Here is a 15,363-nt window from a genome sequence, read left to right as displayed (position 1 = left end):
CATAACTGTTGTAAATTGGCATCCACAATTCTATTTAAATTCTTCTTGTTGGTAACTAGCTGCAAATAAGCATTGTCAGCACTATAAGAGGGCTAGCAGTAAAGTAGCCACATATTTTGCCAAAATAGCATTTAAGTAGCATTTAAGGCAACTTAAATGCTTATTGGCTTGTTTTTAAATTGCATTGGAAATGCTTATTGGTTACCTGGGCATTCTAAAAAAAACATGATTTGCGGATTGGCCATGGATTGGCACTGGAGGGCTTATCCGAATTGAAAAATTCCAAAACGACATTAAAGTATATTAAATTATCTCGCGTTTGACCCATCCTTTTTTAAAAATTCGAACGCATAACAAAATGGCGGAGATTCAAACATAAAAGTAAGGTTTTTAGTCGAAAAAATTGACTTCAAATATTTATAAAAAATACAAAAATTGTAATATCTAAAAAAGGTTGGGTCAAACACTAAATAATTTTGTTGGCTTGAAGCTAAAAAAGAATCATGAGAATTGCTTGAGCCGTTCTTGAGATATTTATGGTACCGATTTTCAAAACCTGATTTCGAGAAAAACGACGTTGAAGTTTTTATTCGCTGTGTAATCGCTCCAGACATGCGGGATACCAATAGCTGTAACTTTGTCAATTTTTGGAATTCATCGAAATGACTTGAAACACATATGGTCTTTCGAAATAATCAATAAAAAAAATTTCGATTTTTTTAAATTGAAAAAGTACTATGCCCCCTTAACAGCTTTCGAAGTGCTGCTCTAACAAGTCGTACGTTAAGGACCGCAATAAGCGGAAATCAAATGAAGCGATATCTGGTGAATATCGTGGGTGGAACAGAAGTTTTAATTTTAACGTTTTTACGAATTCCCCAAAATGAAGTATGAACTTGCTATGGAACAAAATCATTTTGTCATGTCGATCATCAAGCTGCTGGCATATTTGTCAGCGGAGGTTCTCATCAGCCAATGTGATTTGATGTGCCGCAAAATGAATTATCTCAAAATATGAAAATGTCGCCTGGGACCTGGTAGTGGGTGTTCCGGAACCGACGCAGAAGTGGCCATCAGTCAACAAATATTCCCTAACATACCTTGGGTACTAGTTTTTGGCCATAGCTTTCAAACGAGGTAAAGAAAACGAAATTCGGATTGAAAATGGATGAATGAGAGCCATTTCAAAACTTAGGTCGTTTTCGACCCCAATGCATAATATGTAACTTTTTTCTAATGCATTAGGAAGGTTAAATTTCTTGAAACAGTGGACCCTTCGTGTAGTATCCGTCAGTGTAAGTCACTGTTTACCCCGAAAGCTTCAAAATAAGTTGAATTTTTAGCAAACCTCGAGATCTACATCATGTGATATTTCATAAATTTTCAATGAAACAATGCCATTTGTTGCTTGGTTCTGTAAAGGAGAAGAATAGAGCTTTCAAATGAAGTGAAAAAATTTTGGTGGCAATTTTTGATTTAGTCACCATATTGGATTTTATCAAAAAATTGTCGTTGTCGCGATTCTACAAGAAACATTCATAAAATTAGGTATGTACAGTAGGTTTTCGAATTTGGCAACAAACGCGTGTCGTCTATGTTGCCAAAATCGAAGCCGTGCCAAAACCGAGACCCTTTTTTGATATGAAAAATTTTAATGTAAATGCGTTATAAATTGACTAAATATTATTAACCAACGATTGCAACCCTTTTATGTTCACAAAATCCGCCAAGAGCTATCCGTGCGGTGCAAGTAAGTTTTTGGTGACCTGCGGTAAGACGTATTCCTACGGCAATAAAATCTTTTTTTCATGAACACACTTAGGGCATTATTTTTTCGTCATTTAAAGTATGCATGCGGAAACTGACTGATATTTAAGCATATTTTTGGAAGTAAAATATTTTGTGTTGTCAAAAACGGATACTTTTGTTGCCAAAATCGAGGCATGCCAAAATCGAACCATGCCAAATTCGAAATTCCACTGTATTGGCAATAACTCAATGAAACAAACCTGTAGCAAAGTTCAAAATTTTCATATAATTACTGTGATATTTCCAAAGTTGGCTATGAAATAAACTACAAACGGCACATTTTTGTAAAGAGGCCAAAACAGCGTCGATACTTTGGGCAAAAACATTCCATCAAGAAAACTGGCAACTCTGCCAAAAGTCGAACGACAGTAAAAGCAATGCTGTCTGCCTTTCACATACTTGTGTGTGTATATTAGAATATGGATGTACACAAACACGTATGCAATGCATTGCCACGCTCGCACACATCTTTTCCCACCAATACATGTACACATAGCTTCAAATTTTGTCGAAAGGGGTGCGCTGTTGCTTCTGTTGCTCGTCATTTTTAAGGACGCGAGGAAGAGATGTCAGTCTTCTTGATGAAATGTTTTTGCTTTGGGTGATATCAGGAAGAGTTAAAAGCCGCTTTTGGAGTCATTCGCGCTTGTAGATTTCAATAGCAAATTTTAACAGCTTCTTCTTCTGTGCACTCATAGTAACATAGTATTAATGTACCAGCATTTGTCAGGTATCCGCCTCCTGTACAACTTACAACTTCCTGTACAGCTTCCTTGCGCAACTTTTAGCCACCGTGTTCTGTTTGTTATTCCGGTTCGGTTTCGTCCGAACTTTGAACGCATGTGGTCCATAACCTGTCATTGTTTTTTATGGAAAAGCGAAATATATTTTGTCTTCTCACCGCATTTTTAAAAGAGATCTCTGAGTGATGTAAAACGCTGCTACAATTTTTCAACAAGTAATATCCTCCTGTTGATATTGTATTTGCCATATAACGAAATATTACATCAAAACCGCTCTAAAACATCATTTACACATAACTACACATAACTTGTTTGACTTGTTTGAGACAGGTTTACTCAAATCAGCAGGGAAAACCCTGCTCCAAAAAAATCATGAATCATAAACTTAAACTATGCTTCCTAAACAACAAATGTTTACGATAAATTCAAGCTGTCAAAGCAGTCATTTAGGCATGCAAATGTAGTCAATTTACTCGGAATCTGCCCTGATAAATCATTGAATCGCACTTTTGCCCCTCCTTACTCTATAGGCAATACACTTTCAACATCTTTTAGACTAAGTTTCAGTCGTTTTTACTTACAAGGAAAAAGCTACAAACAATGAAGCATGTTCAATTTTCTTCAAATACAGTCTTCATTCAACTAAATCTGTACTTTTCCACAGGGATGAACTAAATAACAAAGCGAAACTAACCGTACACAGTTATAATTCAAATACTCGATTTGTTTTATTCACACATACTTACATTCCATTTTTCTATCCAACAGGAATCAACGGACTAATGAGTGGTGGCAGTGGCTTTAGTCCGTATTCGATGAGCACCTGCGGGTCTCAGGGTTACACACCGAGCCCATTGGCGGTGTCCACCACGACGTCCAAATAGGCAGAGCAGCAACGAAATCGTTTGTCGTTTGTTAACGAGTTCCTCCCCCGTCATCCCTATTCTATACATTCTTCCGCTTTTGAAACCATCACCCCTCTTTTCACCGTTTTTTGTTTGTTTTTGAATCTCACTAATTTATTATGTACAAATTTACGGTTTTTGTTATAAGTGCAATAAAACGTCACAGTCAATATGCTGTAGAAAGTGTAATATTTGTAAAATAAAGAAAGTTATTTAAATATGAACTTGTAAGAAGCTTGGTAGTTAAAGGTTTTGCTATTGTAAGCTGGAATTTTTCCAGCCCTGCAAGTCAACGAAGTAAAAAAATAGTAAAATGATACATATCCTACTAAGAGAAAATATGAAGAACATTTCATCAGTCATATCTACATGTGTCAGTAAAGATATTAAAATAGTCATAACTCAAAGCGATTCAAACCAGTTGGAAAGGAACATCAAAATAAAATTTATTCTAAGATTCTGCTGCATTCGGAATCGGCGGATAAAGGGCGCTATAATTGTATACGAAAGGAAAACAGCTAATACTCAATCCCGAAACAGCAAAATCTACCAAAACATTCCACCAAAAACAAACGGCAGTAGAAAGCTTAAACTTGGCTGGTTATTCCAAGTCACCAAATTTCGCTGTTTAGATCAGACAACTAATCCCTAACACAACCACAGCTTTTTCACCCAATTTAGAACCCATTAGATAATTAAACGATCTCAACCAAAAGGAACGTACAGGCTCAGCGAATGAGCAACATGTTTTATGTTGCCAGCGCATAACACTGTGTCTAAAAGAATAATTTTCCCAGAAATTATCAGCAATTTCTGCAGCTTATCACTTTTGTGAGCTGAAGCTAACGCCGCATCAGAAGTCAGCAGCAACATAGAAAACACAAATCGACAAAGTGAACCAAACATTCAATTACTGTTAAATAGTTTCAATTCTTGCGTAACGTAAAAGCAACCCAGTTTAAACTGATTAAAATAAAACACGTATCAATCGACACAGAAAGCAGAATTCTCTTATTTATACTCGATAGGAAAAAAAATATTGAAAAAAAACACAAGAAATCAAAAGAAATCAATTCTCAATCGCCACTCATGTTCGAACGCTAGGAGACAAATGGCCGAGCCAGACAAAACGATGGCAATTTTAAATTAATCGAGTAAAATATTATATCAAAAGGCATGAGATGGAGAAAAACGATTAAACAAATATTGGTGTGAAAAGAACTATTTCGCTGTGTTTGCCTCCCACAGTTCATATCCGAAGTACCAAAATGAACATTTTGCTAATGAAAGAAAAAATTTGCATATACACGAAACTATGGTGAAGAATTGGTTAAAAGTATAAATTCTAACAGATTATCCAAAGTTACGAACTGTACTAATATTGGTTTGTTTGTATGCATTCTTTCTACCAGCCGACAACCCGGGATGGCTTTTGCCGCATCAAGAATTCTTCTCCACTATACTAGGTCCTAGGCTACTCGTCACCAATTCGTTGCGCGTCTGGATACACACATCTGGCCTCGACCTAATCGAGCCATCTAGCACGTTGGGCCTCTCTTTCCCTGGTGCCGGTACTATTTTTGAAGAAAACGGATTTCACTGCACAGTCGTCCGGCATACTTGCGACGTGGTATCTGCAACTCGTGGTTCATACGCCTACACCACTCTCCGCTATCCGTTTGTACTCCGCCAAAAATAGTCCGCAACACCTTTCGTTCAAATATGGCAAGTGCAACCCAGCTAGCATTTTCATATGTATAAATAAGGTAAAAATCAGCGTTACGTATAGATATACATGCTAAATAAATCTTATCTCATGCGCAAAATTGGCATATCCGTACTATTTTGGTGGCGATATACGTGATTACGAATAATTTTGAGCGTATATAAGTATTTATATACGATAATATCCGATTAAGCGCGAGTCGCTCCGTACTACTCTACGATTTTGTGCTGAAAATCGTATGTATGTCAGTCATTATCATTATATACGACAGAAAATCAACTTGATCCCACTTTATCCAGCTTTAGTTACGATTTCGAGTTTGTTAGGAGATATTTACGATAGCTTTTGTACATTGATACACGAGTTGGTGCTAGCTGGGAAGTATCTCTTCCGTAAGCAAAGTTACTGTCTCAAGTCTGTAGAGGACTACCGGTCTGATTAACGTTTTGTACATCGTCAGCTGTGTGCGGTAGTGTATGCTCCTTGATCGAAGCGTCTTGCAAAAAAAAATTAGACTCGATATCCAGCTTGGATGCGTCGTTGAATCTCCTTACTCGTATTATAGTCGGCGGTGACCCAGAGATTCCAAATATAGGAACTCATCAACCACTTCCAGGTCATCGCCGTCAATAGTCACTGATCTTGGTAGGCAAACGTTGCTTTCTCTGGAGCCTCTTCCTACTGTATATTTGGTTTTTGTCGCATTGATTTGTAACCCTAGCCTCCTAGCCTCCGTTTTTTAGTCTGGCGTAGATTGCCTCCGCAGTACCAAGGTTTCTAGTAATGATGTCGCGAGGCCATCTGCGAAGGCTAGGAGTTGGCTGCTCTTGCTTAAGATCGTACCTCTCGATGCTGCCATGAAATCCACGAAAATATGATGCGTGGGCACATTGTACTCCCGACATTTCTGGAGGATTTGTCGGAGAGTGAAAATTTGATCCATAATAGCGCGGGCCCCGTAATGCCCGCCTGATACTGGCCTACGAATTCGCTTGCTATTTGAGATAGACTATGGCAGCAAAATCTGGGAGAGTACCTTGTAGGCAGCGCTGACCAGCGTAATTCCGCGGTAATTACAGCAATCTATCTTTTTGTAGATGGGACAGACCACACTTTCCATCCGCTCCCACGGTAGTTTCTCCTCCTTCCAATTTCCAAAGTCGAATTCATCGAAGAACTGCTTCCACCTGTTGACCACCTCGCGCTCGCTTGTGATTATAGATACTCTCCCTCGTCCTCGTCGCTACATATGTCAAGTTTAAGGGTGTAGCCATTACGAGTTTGATTTCCCTCCAAACAAACTATAATCATTTCGTGCCGTCGATGTTTCCTCACCTAGCACTGCGTTGAATATCCACACCCCGTAGGGACATAGAGACATAGAGAGAGCATAGTCGATTTGGTTCAATGTTAGTTGATCATGTGATCTTCAAGGGGATTTGTGAATATCATTGCGAGGAAAAAATGCTTCTGATTTCATGGCCTCGGGAAGCTGCGAAGTTGATCTATCGCTAAACGTTATCGTTCGTGTCCATATGCATCTATGTATCGCTTCCCGGCCGACTCGGGCGTTCATATCCGCGATGACGATCTTGATGTCCCGTGGCGCACAGTTGTCGTACGTTGCGTCTAGCTGCGCATAGAACACTTGCTTCTCGTCGTCGGATCTACCTTCGTGTGGAAATTCTATTATGGTGTAGTTGAAGAAACAGCCTTTTATCTCATTGATCGCCTCCCAGTCTTTTCAGTCTTCAGTCTTGGTTGCTCCACCCCAGCAAACATGTTTGCTGTATAATTACTTATTAAGCGCTTGTTTATTGAATTTTGGCTATATAACGGTTGAATAATCTACTATTCCAATAGAATGTTTCTTGGGACCACTCTGGTAAAATTGGACCTTGCCACACCTTCTCGCCTTTGTAACAGATCTCCCGCAGTGCCACGATGCTGAACTTTCGGGGTTCTAACTGGTCGAGCGGCACCCTTTCACGCACGCACGCACGTCACGCACGAAAATCAGCAGTCTGCAGTTCCAGGTATCACTCATCCATTGCATATCCTTATCGCCTTTGTCCATGTCAAATGTTCCGAATTCGAATTTCTTGATTTTTCGTAGCAAAAAGAGAATTCGGATAACTAGTAAGTCGCCTTACTAGGTTCAAGCTATCAAGTCTTGTGATGGTGGTGCCAGGATTAATGCCGAGACAACACATTTCTTAATTCAGCCGAACGCTCTGTATCAGACGCTGTCGATAGCCGCTTCTAACGTGGAGCACAGAGAACAGATTAACAGGCTCGAAGGAAGTAATCGATTTTTTGTGAGTAAAATCTGTCGGTAGCGCCCTCCAGAAATAGTTTGCCAAACGCATCAAAAATATCCATGTACCTTTATCAATATTTCTTTGTGCTGGAATTACATAGCAGCGATGGCAGCGACATCAAGATTTAGTTTGCCACTTACTACTCGAGGGGTGCTCTATGGAAGGATTACTCGTAGATTACATAAAAACCTTTTACACACTTTTTGTCAGTTACCTGGTAGTCTGTGATTTAAGTTTATATTCATGTAGATAATATCAAAATTGTCAAATGAATCGACCAAACATAAATACAAATACATGAATACTGCATTTTTGATAATTATGCAGCCACTAACGAACATGAAAAATAAGCACTTGAGCATTATAAGCATATGAATATTGCGCTCTTCACACTCAATTGGACTCCACAGTTATTAAGTGCAACCTTCAAAACTGTGACGAAAAGTGTGCTACTGATAATATCGCTAGTAATCTTATATCGATAATACCATCAAACTTTATCGTCACGGAAGAATATCGAAAATTGGAGGGTTTAAAGTGAACTCTTCTTCTTGGCTTGTTATTATTTTAACATTTTTGTTCTATTTCTTACGTATTTTTGCCTATACTGTTATATTATCGTTATTAATTATTAACGATAAGAAAACTTTATCAATAATCGTTATAGATTTTGATCGGCATTTCCCATCGTTACAACTCTCCCATCTGAGCTGACATTTGATTTAGCAGTGGCGCCAGTCCACCAGTTGGTGGAAAAGCAAAAAGTATTTAATTTTTCATTTATTTCATATACCGTCGATTCGGGCGAAATTGATCAGTCGGGTGAAATTGATCAGCTTGGACTAACGAGTAAAAAACTCTTTATTCTACGTTTATACTGATTCATAAAGCTGAATATGCACCCATCCATATAAAGATTGAGTTACAGGTCAAAGTCACTTGGCTTTCAGCAAGATTGATCTTGTAAATGGCTTGATTTTTTAAAATTTACTATTTTGATCGAATCGCAATTTTCAACATGCCCGATAAAACTCCTTGCTGTTAACACAAATTTCGTTGCAGAAGGAAATTTTGATAGAACTAATTCGATTCTCTAATTATCTGGCTGTGCTTTGATAATTTCCATGAATAAAATTATGCGATAGAAATTGTTTGATTTGATCTTTTACGAAATAAAACGATTGATAACATCATGAACTGAGGCAACATAGATTTCTAGATCGCTATGGGTGCGAAATGGAGCTGCCACCTGCGAAAGTTTATTCTTTCTGTAAAGCAGAATGGAGATTTATAAAAGGGTGCAAAAGACAGACAATACTTTGCACAAATTTTACAAACGCTCCATATGGCAGTTGCATGAGAGTGCAAGAGATCGGTTTGTGCTTACATAGCGAAATGCAACTACACATTCAAAGAGACAGTCAAGCTCCCGTATATGAGGAGAATTAAATTATTTGTTTCACTAGATTGGTGAAGATTGTATACGAAAATCGTACATTTACACATATATACAGCAATGTTTAAACAAAAACAAACGATTACGATGCTAAAATTGGCTTAATATCTTTTCTATCGTTCATATTTATTTAGCAGATGCATCAACCATGCTAATGTAGAGCTGACTGTTTGATTTTTGTGCTAGTTGCTGTACGCGACATTGTTGCCTACATACAGGCAATATCTCGATTACGCCAGATTTTATACTGCACGATAGGTTATTGCTGTCAGAGCGTATGGTTTAATAGCAATATCGTCTTGATTTCTACGTGATCAATTTCACCCGTTATTTGTAAATTTTCAATTTCACGATTACATTAAGTTTTATCTAAAATAAAACTATTTATATAAGATATAGATGATACTGTCGTGTAGCCAGCACTACAGTACTTATTTTAAAATTGAATCATCTTCCTAAATATGTTTCTATTCAAAGATATTTAAAAAATATTCGAAAAAGTGATCAATTTCACCCGAATTCACGGTATGCTGCATATTTGTTCAAGTTATGAATTATGCGTGGAATTATGTATTTAGAAACTATTTTTATATTATTCGTAGCGTCGATAACAACTGTACGTAAGCATTAGAATTCAAATAGGAATCAACCAAGATTCATGGGTTTTCCCACGAAATTTTGACATATAGAAGAAAATTCTTCAAAAACCATCGTCCTACACATTTTACTTGCACACTAGCGTCCTCTGTTATGCATGTTGCGGAGTAGCTTGCATTTGCAGGGTTTTATACTGAAGGTTTTTTTTACATTTGCAGGGTTTTATACTGCAGGTTTTTTACCTTTGAATGGTTTTATACTGGAAACTCGAAGCAACACTCGAGCGCCGCGGTGTGGCCATGTTGCGAAACATGCTTTTTTGAAAAATAAGTTGTTTTTGAATGGACGATTGAATTAACGCGAGTGTCTCGTCTGTTTGTCTGTGGGAAAACCTATGTGTGGGCCTTGGCGTGGGTACATCTACCCCGTAACAAAGTGACAGTTATTAACAGTTTCCCGTAACACCCGCCAGTGCCAAAAATGTCGCGACGATCGTTTTTACGTGCCGGTCAAAATTGACGTACCTTCGATTTCCAAAGAAAATGTTCACTTTTGTTACGTTAAATGTGCACGCAAAAAGCTGTCTGGATAACGATTCGAAAAGTGCGTATTGACTAATTCAGCATTGTTTCATGTTTTCGGCAAAACTGTTTCTGGTGGGTTGCGTGATTGATTTGTTTACAAGATAAAAAGCGGTATTTCTTACAAGATTGTCACTCTTGTGTACGGTTGTCTGCTCTAAAGTATTTTAATATTGCGTGTTTCATTGAAAGTTATCCGCTGCGCAATTATAAATGAAATGCTCTTTCATGATTGCTGGATCGATTTTGTCGTTAACAGAAATAGTTAAACAAAATTCAAGAGTAGATCCAAGCAATAGAGATTGTTTCAGTTGTACAAAAAACACTGTTACATGACAGAACCAAATAGAGCATTTTATTTAACAGAAGAAACAGTTATGCTGCTATTATCATTACCACGGAAACGTTTTGGTACTTGACATAATGTTGTCAGTTCGTAAAATGCTTTATTGAAATAATAAACCAAGTCAGTTCTTATATGCACAAAGGGTTTTTTGCCAAAAAAAAATGATAATAAGCTCTTTCTTTGATTTTTACGCCGCTTTCAAACATCTGTCGTGAACCATGAACCAGCAGTTTTAGGTACGCTTGATTTGTATGGGAGCTGTCACATTGTTATCGGGTTGGGGCACATCGAAACAAAAAGGAATGTTTTCTCAGTGTTTATTAATAATTATTCTAACAAAATTACTTATTACATTTACAAAATTATTTGCAAGCCCCTCGTACAGCGCGTCCAATCAGAATCGATATTGTCACTGTCAAACTAGAACAGAACGCTGCGAAAAAAATAACTACCCAGCCAGCCGAAAAACTAGCGCAGCATTCAATGTTTTAGCATATTTTAATATTAAAAACATCGATAATATAAGCATTGAGCTAATAACGCTTATTAAAATGAACTACGAGTACCTTGAGGAGCATCTGTAAGTAAACCATTGTGATATCTACCAAATATAGCTCAAAGCATTTGATAGAATAAGCCGTGCGGTTCAATGTTGCATTATTATACATATTACAGAGATCTTTCTAATTGCCGCTCGATTTGTCGGTTATGTTTGCGTACAACCGGAAAAATGGAAGACCTGTTTTTTAACGATGACGACGACCAATTGATTGAAAAAATCACTGAGTGCACATCTGTTAAGGTAAGCCTAATTTGGTTGGGAGTTCTAAAAAAACTGAACTGATGCTTTTTCTAGATGGCACCTGCAAATGGAGTAATATCATCTATTTGCCATACATGTAAGATCAACCTAGCGACCTTCTATCGATTTCGATTGCAGTGCATCCGAAGTGAGCAAATTTTTCAGAGTAAAGCAGAAAAAATGGAAAAGGAAACGATTGAGGTTGTACCGGACATATTCAATCTCAATCAAGACAGCGACGATGAAAATGAGTCAAATGAAAACAGTCATGATTTCCAATACGGTGAAGTGAATATCGACGATGCCTTGAGTTCATTTGTCAAAATTGAGCAGTCACAGGTAGATCAATTGAATGGTCAAGAAAATTCCGAAAACAATGTGGAGAAAGCTTATACCTTAACACCTGCATCTATCGACCTGAAATCTTTGGTTATCTATATTAAAGATAAAAAACATTGGAAATGTCCTCACTGTGAAAAATACTTTAATCAATCAGGCAACTTAAAAGCTCATATCAACACTCACACCGGATATAGACCCTACACCTGTAATCTTTGCAAGCGTTCGTTTGCCCAAAAGAGCAACCTAAATTATCACATGAAGGCCGCTCACGATCCGTTGCGTCCGTTCAAGTGCAACGCATGCGACCGTGCTTTCGCATCAATGGACCAGATGGTAACGCACCTAAAACAAAAGCATAGCAATCCGGAGGCAAACTTATGTCGTCCACCATCCTCAAAGCGCCATCACTGCCCCTACTGTGGAAAAGGATTCTCCCAGAGTTTCAACCTCAAGCTTCACGTCAACACACACACCGGCGAGCGGCCTTACAAATGTGACCTCTGTCCGAAAACGTTCACCCAACGTAGCAACCTGAATGTCCACATTAACAAGTGCCACCGAGCGAAGCAACCTAGTCAGCAGCTGCCAGTTAAACAGGTCTAATAGTTGAGTTATTACGGCCCGTAACCGTAGGATAGTATTTCTAGCTCTCTATCTCACTTTTTCTAGGCTAAGTTCATCGTAAAATTCACTAGATTTATTTGTATTGAATATTGCCCTTGCAAAGACGTGTGCAAAAGTTTTCTCAATAGACTCTCAGGAATATGAACAAAAGTGAATGAAATTTTAGAAGTAGGCCTTAAGATTACCTATATAATTAGTTATAGAAATAATGCATGCTTTTTACCAGGCGTTTACTGAATTGCTCTGCCTGTAATAGAAACTTTTCGCATTGGCGATAGTGAACAGTATTTCGCCACTTAGCTTGTATTGCTAGAAAAATAGTGTTTTTCTATCAGCATACACTCTTTGAAAGTACAATTGCACTCAATTATTTAGTGACAATAAAATGCTTGAGAATATCTACCCAGCTTTTAATAGTATAATAAAGAAAATTAAGTTTTTCAAAAACCGTATTCATGCAATTAACTGAAGCAAATTAGGCAATATTGAAGATGATTGATGGGAACAATAACAAAGCAAATTGGGACATCATAACACAATAACCAAACTTTTTGCTGTCTTAAATTTTATTACCATCTTACAACTACAAAACCCATGCTATATGCATAGTTGTATATACAAACGAATGCCACTAAAAAATTCTTAAAATGGCTTAAGTGTACTTCAATCATTTGAGTTAATTTGGTTGTCGCCCAAAATACCGTTGTTGCAGCTCCTGATTTAAATTAGCAGCTAATTCTTTAGTAACCGTTAACAAAATCACCATCGGTTTTCGGCTACATTTTTAAATGCCTATCAAATACATCATGAAAGCAGATTTAGCCGTGAACACTCAACTAATAACTAGTGACGGATTATTTTTTTTCCATTCTTAATCTACATACACACAAAGCTTGATCAAGAGTGAAAGTGAGAATCTCTTACTGTGTAGATTGTGTCCGTTTCGACTGTTAATCATAAATTAAATGCACTTAGCTTAGTGACTAAAGGACCGCTAGAACATGCTATGTATAGCGCCTAAACATAATACAAACGCACTACTGACTTGCTAATCAGAGTATCTCCATCGAAGAAACTGGTCTCGATGGTTACATTTCCGTTCAGCACCTTGGCCGGCATCATTTGTGATTCCGGTGCTGCTTCGATAGTTGATTGCCAGGTGTTGGTTGTGTTCGGGCTGACCCAACCCATCTCGAAGAACCATTCCTCCATGATACGACCCTTGAAGAGAACCTGCAATTAAGCAATCGATTACGTCTACAATCAACTCGTTTATAATCGATAAGAAAAAGGTCAACCACGTCTAAAGGGAAATGATACGTTCGTGACTTGGTTTTAATTAGAGGACCCCCTCCTACCCCGATTGTCTTCCACGCCCACCTACCTTCTGATCTAACCGGAAATTTTCCATCGATTCTACTGTGCTGAAATTTATCTCCCTGGAAACTGCTCGCAGATCCAAAATCTTGATTGGCACTCGAGCTTCATGCTCTACATCAGGACAGGAAAAATCTTTATTTTCTTGCCAGATTATTTTGCCGGTGTCAGCGTCTCGAAGAATCAACCAATTACTAAAAAAAAATATTGCGAATGTAAAAATGAAGCAGAAACAATACGCCAGAACTAGGTACTTACATTTGAAATCCATCCCGAATCTTATCACTTTTGGAGACATCGTCCGTGCCCATGGTTACAACGGGCCTTTACTGATTAAATTGTCCGAAACTCTGCAAAAATAGGCCTTCCGCCGTCCTTCCGATTCACTTGCCGTCGTCCGGCCGTCGTATACGAATGTTTGGGAAAGAAACAAAATTTGGGTCAATCACTTCTCCAACAAAGGGTCACTCTAAGTGGTAAAGTTCTAATCATCTGGTAATAATACTGGTAATGGACACAATTAGAGTGACTATATACAGAGTGGCGACAAGTCATCCCAAATGTATGCAATGCGGTTTTCCCAAGGGTTTTCCTTCTCTTTCCTGCATACGCGTTGGATAGGTCGTCTGCTCGATTGGAATGACACTGACAGATAATTATCATTCCAATTTTGACATTGTCGCCACTCTGTATATAGTCACTCTAGACACAATAAGTGACGCGATTGAAACCATTGAAACACCCAAGGAAACACCCACCGTATTACCTATACACGGCTACACACAAAAAAATCGACACGTTGCATCCATGTGAAAAATCATGTGAAATTCTGTACAGCAACTTACGTGAACTTCATGTACTAGTAAATGGGAAAATTGATAAAATTTACCGGGATTACACGTAAACTGGTTAGTATGAGTGCGAGTTACCAAAAATGCACGCGAATGTTACATGAAAAGTGTGATGGATGAGAATTACCTATGTTTTCACGTAAACTTGACGTGCTGATTTTTTTGAGTGATAGAAAAGAGTGAAAAAGTACCCATATACTCTTGAATGATTCTACCTGTAAATAAGTCAGATTAACCTACACAACTTGGTTGAAACCTGAGAGAGAACAGATCCCTGTCACGACAGCTGTCAGCTGAAGCCGCCTCCGATAGTGGTGGTAATAGAGGTTGACAACAAGTTTTGAAGCAAAGTTTATACGGGACACCGCTTGTATTTGATGCTGTGTACACTCAAAATAAATTTGACGTCGAAATCATTGTAAAAGTTATGTAAATATTTTTCATCCAGCTTTTCCTATACTATTTAAGTAATTTTCAGGTAGTTCGCACGCATACCACAGAGAATAGATTAACAGGCTCGAAGGAAGTAATCGATTTTTTGTGTGTAAAATCTGTCGGTAGCGCCCTCCAGAAATAGTTTGCCAAACGCATTAAAAATATCCATGTACCTTTATCAATATTTCTTTGTGCTGGAGTTGCATAGCAGCGATGGCAGCGACATCAAGATTTAGTTTGCCACTTACTGCTCAAGGGGTGCTCTATTGAAGATCAGCCAAGCAGATTCTTTCTGCGACGATTTCAAGCTATCAAAAAAGTGAGCAGCGCGTTTTGTTACCAAAGAAACGGGCAATAACTAAACTGAGGAAAGAAAAATTTTAGAAAATAATCGCAATATATGGGTGCTATGAAATTTCCACCTGAGTAAATTTAATCAATTGACCTC

At 38.0% G+C, this 15,363-nt stretch overlaps 2 protein-coding genes and 1 pseudogene across 2 annotated transcripts in view; 2 read left to right on the top strand and 1 right to left on the bottom strand.

The window, feature by feature from the left end:
- Window positions 1-3,436, top strand: part of LOC128735092 (transcription factor collier) — a 120,366-nt gene extending 116,930 nt beyond the window's left edge. The window contains exon 13 of the mRNA XM_053829576.1: window positions 3,321-3,436. Coding sequence (XP_053685551.1) covers window positions 3,321-3,436 — 116 coding nt within the window. The remainder of the gene's footprint in view (window positions 1-3,320) is intronic.
- A 7,559-nt stretch (window positions 3,437-10,995) lies between these two features.
- On the top strand, window positions 10,996-12,155 carry LOC128735507 (zinc finger protein 32-like; annotated as a pseudogene).
- A 656-nt stretch (window positions 12,156-12,811) lies between these two features.
- On the bottom strand, window positions 12,812-14,019 carry LOC128737414 (probable cGMP 3',5'-cyclic phosphodiesterase subunit delta). The gene is made up of 3 exons (XM_053832043.1): window positions 13,888-14,019; window positions 13,637-13,823; window positions 12,812-13,485 (listed from the first exon to the last, which is right to left on the bottom strand). The coding sequence occupies exons 1-3, from the start codon at window positions 13,938-13,940 to the stop codon at window positions 13,270-13,272; spliced, it is 456 nt and encodes a 151-aa protein (XP_053688018.1). The 5' UTR covers window positions 13,941-14,019; the 3' UTR covers window positions 12,812-13,269.
- Between the last annotated feature and the right edge of the window lie 1,344 nt (window positions 14,020-15,363).

Source organism: Sabethes cyaneus, chromosome 2, assembly GCF_943734655.1.
Source record: "Sabethes cyaneus chromosome 2, idSabCyanKW18_F2, whole genome shotgun sequence".
NCBI lineage: Eukaryota > Metazoa > Arthropoda > Insecta > Diptera > Culicidae > Sabethes > Sabethes cyaneus.
This window is presented reverse-complemented; position numbering and strand designations above follow the sequence as displayed.

Bases quoted from the DNA above. Each gene is read 5' to 3' on its own strand.
- LOC128737414 (XM_053832043.1), bottom strand. From the start codon at position 13,940: ATGGGCACGGACGATGTCTCCAAAAGTGATAAGATTCGGGATGGATTT. The intron at 13,824-13,887 runs GTAAGTACCTAG...ATTTTTTTTTAG, and splicing joins ATTCGGGATGGATTTCAAAT to TAATTGGTTGATTCTTCGAG. The intron at 13,486-13,636 runs GTAGGTGGGCGT...GCTTAATTGCAG, and splicing joins ATTTCCGGTTAGATCAGAAG to GTTCTCTTCAAGGGTCGTAT.